We start from the raw sequence: 14824 nt of genomic DNA on the forward strand, positions 1-14824 counted from the left end.
ATTTGTAACTACCCTCCTAAAATTTGAATTTTCAGTTGAAGAGGGGTAACCAGAGGTTATTTCCAAGCCTGTGCAAAGCAAACAGCCAACGGGACATCACTGGCCTGGTCGTTTGAAACTGTGGTGGCTCGTTTGATTCCTTGTGTTTGGTGTCCATATTGTCTTATGTATGTCTTTTCTTATTTTAGTGCCTTATTTTGGATATTTTATTTATTTAGCTTAGATGTTCTTAGTGTTTGTATAAATGTATCTTTTTAGCTGCAGCCTTGGTAGGAGAGTAACGTAATTTCAATCCTTGTATGTCCGGTACATATGCAGAATTGACAATAAACTTGAATTGTATTGTATTGTATTGTTTTAATGGTTCATCTAACCAGATAAGAGTGTGGGCTCAGTGTAATCACATTGTAATTTGAGTTGAGGTATTTTTGCTGCCATACAAAGGTTGCTCTTTTCCATTGCTCACTGTGTGCAAGTTGTGTGTGTGTTACTTGTGCAAACCCTGTGTCCTGTGAGAGCTTCCTCATTAAATGCCTGTCAAACTTCTGTCTGCAGACCTGCCAGCCTTTCTGTCACACTGCAGGAAACACACACACATACATATATAAATGAACATGAGCACACATCCAAGTTAGAGAGAGAGGACTTTGAGAATTTTCTGTGCCATGAACAGACTCTAAAAGCATGAGGCAGAGTTGTAACTTTTGCATGTGAACTGCAGAAAAAAGCACAATTTTGTGCACCTTGTTCTCAAACTGATGACATGTTTCAGCTCTAACATTATTCAGGCATTATTCAAGATCGTTTTGAACGCCTTATATCATTATGCATCCTGGACGTATACCAAAGCAAAGCATTTATCGATGCTTTCAGCCCATGAGGAATTTCTGTCAAAAAATTTACAAATGTGTAAATATAGATACAAAAACATTTTTTTTTTATAATATATCTATAAAAAATCTCTTATGAGTCTATTTTTGTATTTCTAAAATATGATCAACTTGTTTTTTATTATTATTTACCATTAGCAGTACTCAGCGCTACACTGTACTGTGCTGTACATGCACAGTGTGTGACCCTCCACACTAATATGATCAAATAGCATGTTACCAATAGTTAGCCATAGTAGTGACATTTAGTATGCTGAAGTGATGTGGTGAGTTTGATGTTTTGTTATCTTTTTTTAGTTTTTTTTGTTTTTTCACATGGTCCAAAACCTTATTATGACAATGGCAGTAAAGCAAATAATACATTTTTTAGTAAAAGTATGGCATCAATGGATGCTACCCCAGCATTACCCCACATCACTTTGCAGTCGTGACAGACATTTAGGACAGCTGATCAGCTGTAAAATGAATTACTTCTGAATTTAATTGCAAGTATTACGCTTCACCTTGGTATGTATAATATGATTAAATTAGTTCAGCATCTCCACCACATCGGCTTGTTTGGATAAATTGTCAGTGTGTTACCATGGTAACGCGCTTCCAACTGAAAAAACATACTTAGCACTTTGATGTAGTCAAAAGTGTGTTAAATTATAGTACACACGTTGAGCATGTTGTGAATAGTAGCCTACAGGATTTCAGTTACAGCCATAAAGAAAACAGCTTTTGTTACTTCCCGTTTAAAGAGGAAAATAAATGCTGCATCTTCTGTACGGCAAATAAAGCCACTCTACTTTAAAAAAAAAAGGTGAAATGCTGATGTTGTGACAGAATACCCTTGAGCGGCATGTCTTGAGAAATTAGACAATAAGGGGCAGAACATCACATAGATTGCTTTTGAGAACAAAATTAAATCTCACACTGCTAAATTCAATTATACTATTTAAGGAGTGCTAATTGTAACCCCTTTTTGTCATTCCTCATTTCCTATTGATACTTATTATGTGTGCTTGTTCTTTTTTTTTCCTCTTTTCCTGTCAAACTGACACATTTCCCCATCTCAGCCTCATCTCACTCACTTCATAGCTCTCTTCCTCCATCAGTCACAGTGTCAGTTCCTACATCGCTGTCTTTCCATATTCCTCTTTTACTTGCACATTGGCTCTCTTTCTTCACCCATCTGACGCACACCTGTCCTTCACCACAGCACTCACTGTGGTATTAAATTATACCAAATTATTTCAAAGTGGAGCTGTTACCTTGGGCTTTTTACTCTGCCAGAGACAAATAAATAAATAAATAAATGTGTAACCTTTTAAAAACCACAAAGTAAAAGCAAATAATTACATTTCTCACTTCCTGTTTGAAAGTAATGCAACCCAGAATCATGATGAGTCTTAAAAGTCACACATCACTTGCAAGTAGATTGAAAATATTTTCAAACACATATTTTATCTTAGTAATATGGGGGAATAAAATAAGAAGTATTTGGAGGTGAGGTGGAAGCATACTTGTCCGTTTGTCCTTTTGTTGGTCAGCAAGATTACATAAAACCAACCAGACTCATTTCCATGCAATTTGATGGAGAGAGGGGCCATGGGAACGGTATTGGTCTTGGCATTTGTTTACACTCTGAGCGTTCCTTTAGTTTTTAGTGAGATTTTTGTGACTTTGCTGTAATATATTAGTAAAAAGAAGTGGTGAACATGACACCATGGTATACACCAGCTGTGTCTCTGGGTGATAATTAATTGTTGATCTTTGAGAATAAGTAGCTGAGTCACTTGATGGCATGTCACTAATATACAAGCGAGCAACTCTAACTGTTACAACATGTCAGAAATGGTGAGATGTGCTAGTTTGTCTCTAAATTGGCTCAGTTAAGTGTAGTGTATGAAGTGCCCAGGGGTGCCGATGAATCAGTGGCAGAGCTAGTGAGTGGTGCAGCTGCAAAGACACATGTATAGAAAATGTTTGAGTTTTCTATTTTTGGGTTCAATCGATCATTGGAGTGACTGATAGTAGCTGCTGGTTACAGATAAGAAGTTTGACCAGCAGCTTTGATGTGGATGACAGCTCTCTGTTAGTAATGTGGAAATTGATTTCTTTGCTTGGACAACTATTAAAACTGTAGTCTTCACACTGAGCGCTTTGACACATCTGGATAGTGACTGTACAACTACCAGCTAATCATGTAATCAGGGGAAATGTGTTAGAGAATTATATATAGATAATGCCCTATCTAGTGCCCTTAGTGGAGGCTACATTTAGCCCACAGCCTCCTTGCTAAATACAGTCAGTTATTGTCTCTATATTTTTATGTTCTGATGAATGAGAGGATTTTCATTTGGAACAAAAAAGCATGTTAATGAAATGTTTCCTGTCAATTTAACATGGTGAAATGATAAGGATGTTTTGTTGAATACTTTGCATGGCCGCAGGCTGTACACTTTCATGATGAATCTTGACTCAGGTCGAGTAGTTCCTCTGAGATGCCAATGTTTCTTGCATTAGGGTCCACTGGGTCGGTTTGACAAAAAAAGGACAAAGTGTATATGTCTGTGTGTGTGGAAGAGAATGCGAGAGTGTTTGTGTGAGCAGCTTCCTCAGTGTTCATTGGCTCAGATATGGTGTACCAAAGTGTGTCAGGTTCCTCAGTTAAGAAGGGAGCAGGCAGGACCAGTCTGCAGTGCTGAAATGGAAGGAAGGAATGGATTGGATACTGGTAACAAGTGCAAGAAGAATAAACAATGTGGGTATTAAGGGACGGAAATGAGAGTGGGATGGTGATAAATTGCACAAATGCTACAGGGACGATAAGGACAGACCTGAATGGAGGCTCATTTCCCCAGTGTGGTGTATACAAGTGGTTATCACCGAGATTTTAGGACTCACTGAGAGAAACGAATGGCTGTCAGTGTGGGCTACTCCTTCATCCATCCAGACACCCCAGGACTCCATTACATCTTGATGGGTAGGGATTGAAAACCAATCGAGGGGATATGGGTGCAAGGGGAGAGCAATGTATGGGCATTGGGAACCACATAGACAGGCAATCTGCCATGATGAAGAGGCTCCTTTCCTTGCACCTCGTCTCGGACCCAGCACGTCCTCCAGCATCCCCTTCAAGCCCCACTGAGCTCTACTGCATTGCCTTGCCAGCTGACCGGCATGACACCTGTCACCCTCATACCCACTCTACCTCTCCCCTCAGGCCTCGCTGTAAGCCCTGTCTGCATCCTTATCATCCTGTGGAGAGCTGAAGTGGAGATGGATTTCATAGGAGGGGAATAGATGGGAGGAAGGTTTCCATTTGAGTGGAATGTAATTTAGAATCATCCTGAAGTTCAGCATAATATTAGGTAACTTTTAGTCCAGCTTTGTTGCTGTGCTCAGGGAATACTAGAGACTGCAAGGTTAACTGCAGTGTACTTAACCTCCCCTCTCGCTGCAGAGATGAGCCAGTGTTAAACATGCCTGTTAGTACGATGGGACCGGTATGATAAATTCATTAGGGGGAGCTAAGGAATACAACCATGGCAAATAAACACTTTGAAGACATGGTAATCAATCTTACTGAAGATTGCATACATCCCAATGGGGCTGGGATGGAAGAATTATATGTTTATTGATTTTTAATGAGGGCTTGCCTGGCTTGTACTTGTACTCACTGCATCTGATATTTGTTAAAGCATCTCTGGTATAGCGCATTTTTCAGTCTAATTACACATTTTTGAAAATTGTATTTTGTTTTTGTTGATTTGCAGTATATTATGTGGCTCATATTGTTTTCATACAGTGGCTCTGACTCTATGGTTGGTTGATACTGCGAATAGTATTTTACACACTGATCCCATATTTTAGTTTTATCATCCTTTTACAACATCTTTTATGATGAAAGAGTGGCAAGTACAAGAATAAAAGTGAGGAGTGAGAAGACAAACAAACTAATGAATAAAGTGGAAATATAAAGACAAATGACATTATTCATGTATGAAGTTTTGTATATATTTATTTATTAATAATCCCGGACACTCTCATCACTAAACTAACCACCCTCAGCCTCCCGCCTCTCACATGTGCCTGGATAAAGGACTTCCTGACCAACCGGCCCCAGACAGTGAGACTTGGTCCCCACCTCTCCTCCACTCGGACCCTGAGCACCGGCTCCCCACAGGGCTGTGTGCTGAGCCCCCTCCTATACTGTCTCTACACCCACGACTGTAGCCCGGCCCACAAGAATAACCTCATCGTCAAGTTCGCTGACGACACCACAGTGGTCGGACTCATCTCAGAGGGAGACGAGGCAGCCTATAGAGAGGAGGTCCTAAAGTTAACAGACTGGTGTTCAGAGAACAACCTGACTCTGAACACTAAGACAACTATGGAGATCATTGTTGACTTCAGGAAGCACAGCACCGACCCTGCCCCCCTCTACATCAGCGGTGAGCGAGTGGAGAGGGTCCACTCTTTTCGGTTCCTCGGCGTCCTCATCTCCGCCGACCTCTCCTAGGCAGAAAACACAAAAGCGGTCATCAAGAAGGCTCAGCAGCGGCTTCACTTCCTGAGAGTCCTCAGGAAGCATAATCTGGACTCAAACCTGCTGCTGACCTTCTACCGCTCATCCATCCAGAGCCTGCTAACATACTGCATTACAGTATGGTACGGCAGCTGCACCATGGCAGATAGGGAGAGGCTTCAGAGGGTAGTCAAGGCAGCTCAGAAAATCATTGGCTGCCCTCTCCCCTCCCTGACGGACATCTACACTTCCCGTTGCCTCAGCAGAGGAAAAAACATTGTCAAGGACAGCTCCCACCCTGGCTTTGAACTGTTTGACCTGTTGCCCTTGGGTAGGCGCTACAGGTGCATCAAAGCAAGGACCAACAGACTCAAGAACAGTTTTTTCCCAAATGCCATAAACACTCTGAACTCAAACAGGCACTGACTCTGACTCTACATAGTGACCCCCCCCCCCAGGCCTTTCCTTCACCCTGTGCAATACTCTAGTACCGTGCAATATACCGTGCAATATCCTGTTATGTGCAATATTCTGTTATGTGCAATAACCCACACTGGAATGCATATTCATCCATATATATAGTAATATCTCTTTGCACCTACCCCCCACCACCCCTTTTGTACTATATTTTATTCTTTTATGTCTAAGATTGTTATATTTTATATTTTTTTTATATATATATATATTTTTTTTTTTTATTTTTTTTTTATGCTCATGTCTGCACTGAGAAAGGAGATGCTTTTAATCTCATTGTACTTGTATAGTGACAATAAAAGGCATTCTATTCTAAGTTTATATTTATTTTATTATTTGGTTCTAATTTATTTTCATCTCTATGTTTTCCTTATTCTTTTCTCTTTTCTACATCTCATTGCTATTTGTTATCTCTGTTTCACTCGATGAGATGACTTAATTTGTCACTTATCTAACCTTAACTGTCTACAATAATGTGTTCATAAACAAATTTGATAGAAAAAAGAAAAAAGTTTATTTGCAAAATATTTATTCATATTACATCTTCAAGGTCCGTATTCCTGTAGGATACTGTATTCTGTTCACTTTTAGTAGTGAAATTATACCTGGTGGAACATAAAATTGTGTGACCCATGAGAAACAAGTGAAAATATGTCCAACGAAATAAGTGCCTTTATTCACTTATTGAAGGATATTATTTAATGATACAATTAGGTTTTGTCTCACAGTAAAAAAAAAAGAAAAATAATAAGTCTCTGACTGTGACTCTAATAAGGGCTTTCAAATTTCAAATCAGAGCACTGTATCAAAATAAGTTTACAAATGCTTTACACATTTTTTTTGTATCGTCTCCCAATTAGACTATAAGACAACTTTTAAAAAGCCGTTACTGACTCTCGCTGACTAGAATGGCTGTATCTGTTCAGTCACAATTTTTTCTTTTCAGCTGTGATTATGTCTCTTGTGTTTTCACATGTAAACATCTTGCACACTGTCATCACATCTATCTTAAAAAAAAAAAATGCCTCCATGAAACGCACAGACAAGACAATACAGTCAACTGAAAATATGTGTATTATGTACATTACCACAGACCCCATGGTTATTATTGCTACAGTTGCTCGGTTAAATTGCTCTCTTAAAAGCTTTTCCACCTGGCATCCAGCTATTTCTAATCTGCAGGTTAAAGACATTTGCTAGTTTTTCTGTCTGCGGATGTCAGCTGAATTCTAAACAAGTATGCTAAAGGTCAAAATCCGACTGCTAAACTGGAGATAGTTCAAATGCAACTGATGGGCTCACATCAGTATCTCTGTGCAGGTGCCCTATGTCAAAGTGGCCCCAGAAGATATTCTGAAGGTTCAGTTCCCCCGCTTCACCACGCTGGACCTGAGGCCAACTAACACAGACGTCAGCCTGGCTGTGGCCGGCATTCTCACCTTCTTTAACAGCTCCGCCGCCTGCCTCATCTGTGCCAAGGCCGACTGTGAGTACAGCATTCACACCCTCGTGACAGAACACATACTCATACACACCTGTGGAGAAAGCTCACAAACTGCCTTCTTATATCTGCCAACAAAGTGCAAACATTTTTTGTCTAATGTCTTCTCTCCTTCAACATGTGTTTGCACACATAGGCTCTTTACACTCATGCAAAAACTGATCAGACAGCAGACGCATCGCTTATCAACATCTCACCCTGTGACACGCTTTCTTCTGAAGCAGCTGTTACTCTCCACAGCAACAAGTCCCTCACAGCAGCACGCCCGCCACCTCCATTAAAAATGGCACCAACTGCAAAATCTTTTCCTTGTTTTAGCATCGCTGTCAGTCTTGAAATTTTTATGGCATGCTTAGCCGTGTCATGTAAACCTGTCTTCAGTGTTCACTTTCAGTAAGTCTACAAGACCATTCGTTCACTTACGAAACACTGCTGATGAATTATCTTTAAAACAAACTAAAGAGAAGTACAATAGGAGACGCAGCTGTAACCCCCCAGTGATATGACCGCCTTCTTGTCAAAGGCGCTCGTTAGATTCTAAAGATACTTAACTGAATGACCTTAAAAACAGAGTGCAATCTCCTCAAGGGAAGTTATTTTCGTAAACACAGAGGAAGATTAAATCATGGCTTGTTCCCACCCTATTGAAGTCCAGTGCGCAGTAATTACAACTCCCAGAGACAAAGGCACTGTGACCCTGTGGCACCAGCTAACCCTTTTTCTAATCAGCAGAAGGCTTTGAAGAAAGGAAATGCGTCTGAGCTGTGTGTCAGGTGGCGCAGTGGAACTCTAGAGTCGCCCACCCTGCCTTTCTCAATTCTCAGTTCTTACATCTTTCAACTTCCTCTTTCATTGTTGCCTGGTCTTTACTTTGGAGTCTCTTTTCATCAAAACCCTTAACCATTCGCCCTTTAAAGAAGCAGTGTGTTGGATTTCGGGACGTCTTCCAGTGACTTTGTACACTGCATCGGACTGACCATCCATCAAGAGTGGGTTTGTCTATGGCCTGCAAAAAAACTGCATAACTTGTAGTGGGGTAACATGAAGTGAGCCTAACTTAAAGCTAACGTATTATTTATTTCACAAGTTGACACAATTTCCTGAGATCTTATTAAACATTTTTGAGACAAAATATCACTTGGATTAAACACAGTGGCCCAGCTGTAACACCTCTCCTGAGACCAGGCTGTTTGGAGGGGTGGAGAGATGCACCCACAGACACACACATTCCCCACTCCCATTTCTGGTGATGCCAGATGCATGTAGACACTGTAAATTTGCATTTAAAAAATAAAAGATGACATAAGTTTGAGTGCTGTAATTCCCTCACAGCAGAAGTAATGAGCAGCATTTAGCTGCCTCTAAGCATTTTCAAATGATCACTAGTTTATTTTGAAACAATTTTCCCCTTCTTTTATTCAGTTTGCTCTAGATGGGATGTGATTATTGAGAAATGACAAAATGTTGCTGGGGAGATCTAATTAAACTTGCCAAAAGGTGTTCCTGTTTATATAACTGTAGGCAACCCCCACCACCACTCACACCTAAATTCCTCGCTACATCAGAAGTAAGATATTATTAGTTGTTATATTATTAGAAGTTTATTTTCCTTCTAGAGCTGCAAGTCACATTCCAATTCAAGATACAGATCCTGTTTCTTTGAGATTTATTCTCCAGAGAACTAGTCAATAAACATTCGTCAAGAACTTTGATAAAGAGTGAACTTTTAAGCACACTCTGACTTTCATATTGATGAGTTTGCAGAGATAAAATATATTTTTACCATTATATTTCTTTGTCTCTCGGGCTATGTGTGAGTGTATAGGTTGGTCAGGAGGTTCCTGTTCTGTGTCAGTAATTAGGTTAGGAGCAGACTTTGAAGGAAATTAAATGAAGAGTAAAATGAGGGGACATTAGGGGTAGATAGAAAATACCATCAAGAGTCAGGAAATGGGAGAATGTACCCATGCTGGAATGATACATTAGCAACAAGCAGGAGGCGTTCCAGGAAATAACACAACTGTATTGATTCCAAGCTCTCATTTGACCTCCGTTCATTCAATAAAAAAGCAGCACATGGCAGGATGCCTGGATATCCGTGTGTGTGTATTTGCATCTGGAGCTTGTGTGAGCTGAGGCCTGTGTTTAACAATAGCATCAACTGAAACTCATTTTACTTTGGCTCCTGATACAGCAGCCCCACCTTCTTTGTCAGCTTGCGTGGTCAGTTGGTTGGTTGGCAGCCTGCTGTCTGTCAGTGGCTCATCCACATGTGCCTGCCTCATTAATCACCCAAGCCAGTGACAGCCTAATAAAGCGTGGCCAATTCATGAATATTTTCTAGCAATGGTTGAGGAGTCAGGAGGGAAGGTGGAGGAGTGCCCAAAGGCATGGTGTACACCAGGATGGACATTAATCTTGCGAAACAGCCCCCCACTACCCCACCCCCCACCCTGCTTCTCCACAGTATTGATGGCAGTGAGTTCAGCAGCAGCTGCAGTTCTATAACTTTTGCCAAGATTACTCTCTATGTGACTTTGGGTCTTCTAGGAGGCCCAACATATTGTGTTTTTCTATATTTATGGGTTTGAAAAAGTAATGACAGAAAAATACACGTATATGTACAGTGCAAAGTGCACAAATTCACATGCATACTGTTCTCGGACTCACAGGCACTGTGTTTCAGCGTTGCACTTTATCGAGTGACGTTATTGGTGCAGCTGTCGGTGAGCAATAAAAATCTAACAAGTTCTGAAATGTTACCAGAGCTGCAGTGCAGGTATTGGATTTACTAAGATCAACAAAACTTAGGCCTCGTATATTTGCAGAACAGTTCTTCACCGTAAAAAGGCATAGTTGGGGAGCAACGTTTGATAATTAGACTCAAAGCTTCTTCCAGTTCTAGCTCTAATAGGAAGCATCACTTCTTTGTTGGATTACTTGATGTTTCTACCTTAATCTGCTCATTTATGCAGAATGCCTTATGCTAATTGCTTGTGTTCAACGATTCACGCTCATTTCATTCATGAAATATACTTCTACATAATATTTTTTTCTCTAATATGGACTATTGTCTCTTACTGTCACACAAAATCGTATTGGTTCATAGAACCAATCATGCGAACCTGTGAACAGTAATGTATGCAGATGTTACATGGTGGGTATCTCCCACTGTTGACAGAGATAAAGCATAAATTAGGAAGGGTAGAAGTGATTGTGAGAACTAAGAAGCGATGTACGAACTGATTAGTTTTAGTAGTTTTGTAATTATTTGTCTTTTGTCTTATTTGGATACATAACTACAGTCAGATGGTGTTGTGTGACAGAGTGCGGCAGCGCTCTCTCACAGATGCAGGATGACTTTTCACTATTTTCACGTGAAGTAGAGAAAATGTGAAAGATTGCTCCGCTGGAAAAAGTGACTGGGATTTATCTTTGTCTTTTATTTGTTGCACAGATTTAAAATACTTCTGCTGCTGTTCATCTCTCGATAGCCTCCACATTGATACAAAATTATAGTCATCCATCACAGCTCTCATGAAGAGCTTTCCCCCAAACCCAGTTAAAAAAAAAAGTTGGTAAGCTTTGTAAAATGTTGATAAAAACATCCATCCAGCCATTTTCTATATCGCTAAATCCAATTTAGGGTCGCGGGGGACTGGAGCCGATTCCAGCTGTCATTGGGCGAGAGGCGGGGTACACCCTGGACGGGTCACCAGTCCATCACAGGGCCACACGGAAACAAACGAGACAAACAACCATCCACACTCACTCTTAGGAACAATTTAGAGTCACCAATTAGCCTAACATGCATGTTTTTTGGACGGTGGGAGGATGCCAGAGTAGCTGGAGAGAACCCACGCATACACAAGAGAGAATATGCAACTCCACACAGAAAGGGTTCCCGGTTTGATTCCAGGCTGGAGAATTGAACCCTCTTGCTGTGAGGCGACGGTGCTAACCACCGCAGCGCTGTGCTTGATAAAAACAGGCAGAAATTATTTGGAAAGTTCCATAAACCAATGTTTTGTTCGCAGTAAAGAAAAATATTAATCAAATGTTGAAAGTGAGACATTGACATAAAAAAAGAATAAGCTCATCTTGAGTTTGAAAGCAGCAACACATCTGATCATGGTCACTGTGTAGCATCCCCTTTTCTTTTGACAACAGTCTGTAAACATGATGAACTGAGGAGACGTTGCTGCTTCTTTGGGAGACGAATGTTGTCCCAATCTTATCTGATATAGGATTCTATCTGCTCGAAAGCGCTGCGTCGTCTTGGTTGCAGTTTGTGTTTCGCGATGCTCCGAATGTTTTCAGTTGGTGAAAGGTCTCTTCTGCTAGAAAGCCCTCCAGTTTTAACAGATCCAATATACAGTTTAGCACTGTCCTGCTGAAATGTACCTGGCTTTTCCTGAAAAAAAACTAATTTGAATGGGAGCATATGTTGCTCTAAAACTTGTTTAAACTTTTCAGCACTGATGGTACCTTTCTAGATGGGCAAGTTGCCAGTTCCATAGGCACTAATGCACCCCCATAGCATCAGAGATGCAGGCTTTTGGACATAACAAGCCGGATGGTCTCCTCTTAAGTTCAGTGGATGCAGTGTTCATTATTTCCAAAAACCTTTTATATTTTGATTTGTATGATCACAGAACAGTTTTCCACTTTGCATCAGTCCCTTTTAAACGAGATTTGGTCAAAGAAAAAAAAAGGCAGGATTTCTAAATCTTCTTCACATATAGGCTCTTGTTTTCAAGATAGAGCTTTAACTTGCATTTGTGGATGGCACAGTGAACTGTGTTCACAGACAGTGATGTTCTGTTTTCTATTTTCAATACAATATATATTTCTGAGATTTTCCAAATTTATCCTACTTTGTGTGAATTTACATTTTCCTTGTTTTTTTTTTTACATTAGGGTTGTACAGGTTTGCACACAAAGCTAACGTAATAATCAATATCCTACCTGTGTACTGTTTTCTTGTTTTTAAAGTCTGTCAGCTGTTGATTTGATGCAGTCAGTTTAATGGATATACACAGCATCTCCTCTATTATTTCCCATATTTTCTGCATTTCTGTATTTTTAGTTATAGTGACTGATCCCCAACATGTTTTTGCTTCCTAGCAAGTGTAAACTTATGTGGACACATCCTCAAGCAAGTATAAATGCCTACAATGTCTGTTTTTAATTTATTTATTTTTATTTGCTGCTTTTTCTCCATTCATATTGTAATTTGTAAATAAGTTCAGCCTCCGTGAGCCTTATTACAGAACTTGACCTCATGGGTAACTTCACTGTCGTCAAAAGAGCAGGTACAAAAAAAACAACCTGTTTATACATTTTTTCATTAACTTTAGTTTTGTTTTCATTGTAAAAAAAAAAAAACGAGAGAACTGTTCTCATTGATAGACTTCATATATAAACTGTCATGAAATACCAACAAGTCGTTTAAGGAGTGTTGTAGGAATAACACGCATGTGTCACGCCCAGAGACTCTCATTTTTGGTTTTCATGTTTAGGTTATGTTTGTTTTCAGTCCAGGTTTAGTTTTTTGTCATGCTTTAGTTTCCCTTCACTCTGTTCATTAGTTCACTCACGTCACCTGTGTTTTTTCCTCAGCTGCACTCACTCCCCAATCACTCCCAGCCCTCTATTTAGTTTCCTGCCTCCCCTGTCGTTTTGTCGGAGCTTTGTGTTTGTTACCTGCCTTGACCTGATTCCCGTAGTTCTCCATGTTCCACGTCGTTTTTTGCAAGCAAGTATTTATTTATCCCTTGCCATGTCAAGTCTTTTTGTTTGTTGTTCATAGTTTTGATTTTTGAATCCAGCCCAGCCGCGCCTTTGGTTTGCACTTTGTTTCTTTGTTTAATAAATCAACCCCTTTTTTGAAAGTCCGCACCCGTGTCCTCCCTTCCCTCCTGACCAAACCTGACAGAAAGCTCCGACCAATATGGACGCGGCGGACTCCGACTGGTTCTGGGACCTCTATACGGACCTGTGGCGAAGCATTGACCAGGACTCCGCGTTTGCCAGGCTGTGAGCGGCTGCGGAGCTCCTGGTCTTCCTTTCGGTGAAGCGGGGGCTCCGGGAGTGGAACCACCTCCTGGAAGGTGTATGGAACCACGCCGGGACCGTGCCGCGCGATGCCTCGCTGGACGTTTTTGGCTTGGAGCCGCACGAGGTAATTGAGCTGTACGGCAACTCTCCCTCCTCTTCCTCAGACTCCCAGGACCCGCAGCCCCCGGACCCAGCAGCCACAGCCACAGTGTCCAGCAACCCACCAGTCCCAGAGCCGGCCCCAGCCGTTCCCGAGCTGGCCCCGGCCCCAGCCGTTCCCGAGCTGGCCCCGGCCCCAGCCGTTCCCGGGCTGTCCCCGGCCCCAGCCGTTCCCGGGCTGTCCCCGGCCCCAGCCGTTCCCGGGCTGTCCCCAGCCGTTCCCGAGCTGGCCCCGGCCCCAGCCGTTCCCGGGCTGTCCCCAGCCGTTCCCGAGCTGGCCCCGGCCCCAGCCGTTCCCGAGCTGGCCCCGGCCCCAGCCGTTCCCGAGCTGGCCCCGGCCCCAGCCGTTCCAGAGCTGTCCCCAGCCGTTCCAGAGCTGTCCCCAGCCGTTCCAGAGCTGTCCCCAGCCGTTCCAGAGCTGGCCCCAGCCGTTCCAGAGCTGGCCCCAGCCGTTCCAGAGCTGGCCCCAGCTATAGAGGCCTCCGGGCCTGACCCCGAATCCGACCAAGAGGCCTCCGGGCCTGACCCCGAATCCGACCAAGAGGCCTCCGGGCCTGACCCCGAATCCGACCAAGAGGCCTCCGGGCCTGACCACGAATCCGACCAAGAGGCCTCCGGGCCTGACCAAGAGCCTGACGGAGAGGCTACAGGAGCCGACGAAGCCTCGGAGCCCATGGGACCCCGACCCATGGACTCGCCTCTTCGGGTCCCTCCCTCCCACCCCCAGACTTTGGGGATGTCTGGGATCCATCCCTTGAAGGGGGGGCTCCCTCCCCGCCGGATGTCTGGTCAACCGTGGGACGGTCCCCGGCTCCTCCTCCCGCCACGCAGATGGAAGTCTGGGGGCCAACCAGACCACCGCCTGCTGCCACGTCATCGGGGGTCCGGGCGTCCGCCGGATCACCGCCTGCTGCCACGTCATCGGGGGTCCGGGCGTCCGCCGGGCCGTCTCCTGCCGCCACGCAGAGGGAAGTCTGGGTGCCAACCAGACCACCGCCTGCTGCCACGTCATTGGGGCTCCAGACGTCCGCCAGACCACCGCCTGTTCCGGCTATGCCGTCTCCGGTCTGGGCGTCCGCCAGACCACCGCCTGTTCCGGCTATGCCGTCTCCGGTCTGGGCGTCCGCCAGACCACTGCCTGTTCCTGCTATGCCGCCTCCGGTCTGGGCGTCCGCCAGACCACTGCCTGTTCCTGCTATGCCGCCTCCGGTCTGGGCGTCCGCC

The 14824-nt window shown here is 43.2% G+C and overlaps 1 protein-coding gene across 1 annotated transcript in view; it reads left to right on the forward strand.

Moving 5' to 3' along the window:
* The window catches only part of grik4 (glutamate receptor, ionotropic, kainate 4), a 354718-nt gene that overhangs the window by 231231 nt on the left and 108663 nt on the right, over positions 1-14824 (forward strand). Inside the window, exon 6 of the mRNA XM_075473484.1 lies at positions 7201-7366. Within this exon, the coding sequence (XP_075329599.1) occupies positions 7201-7366 (166 nt within the window). The remainder of the gene's footprint in view (positions 1-7200; positions 7367-14824) is intronic.

This window comes from Odontesthes bonariensis, chromosome 9, assembly GCF_027942865.1.
Source record: "Odontesthes bonariensis isolate fOdoBon6 chromosome 9, fOdoBon6.hap1, whole genome shotgun sequence".
Taxonomy (NCBI): Eukaryota; Metazoa; Chordata; class Actinopteri; order Atheriniformes; family Atherinopsidae; genus Odontesthes; species Odontesthes bonariensis.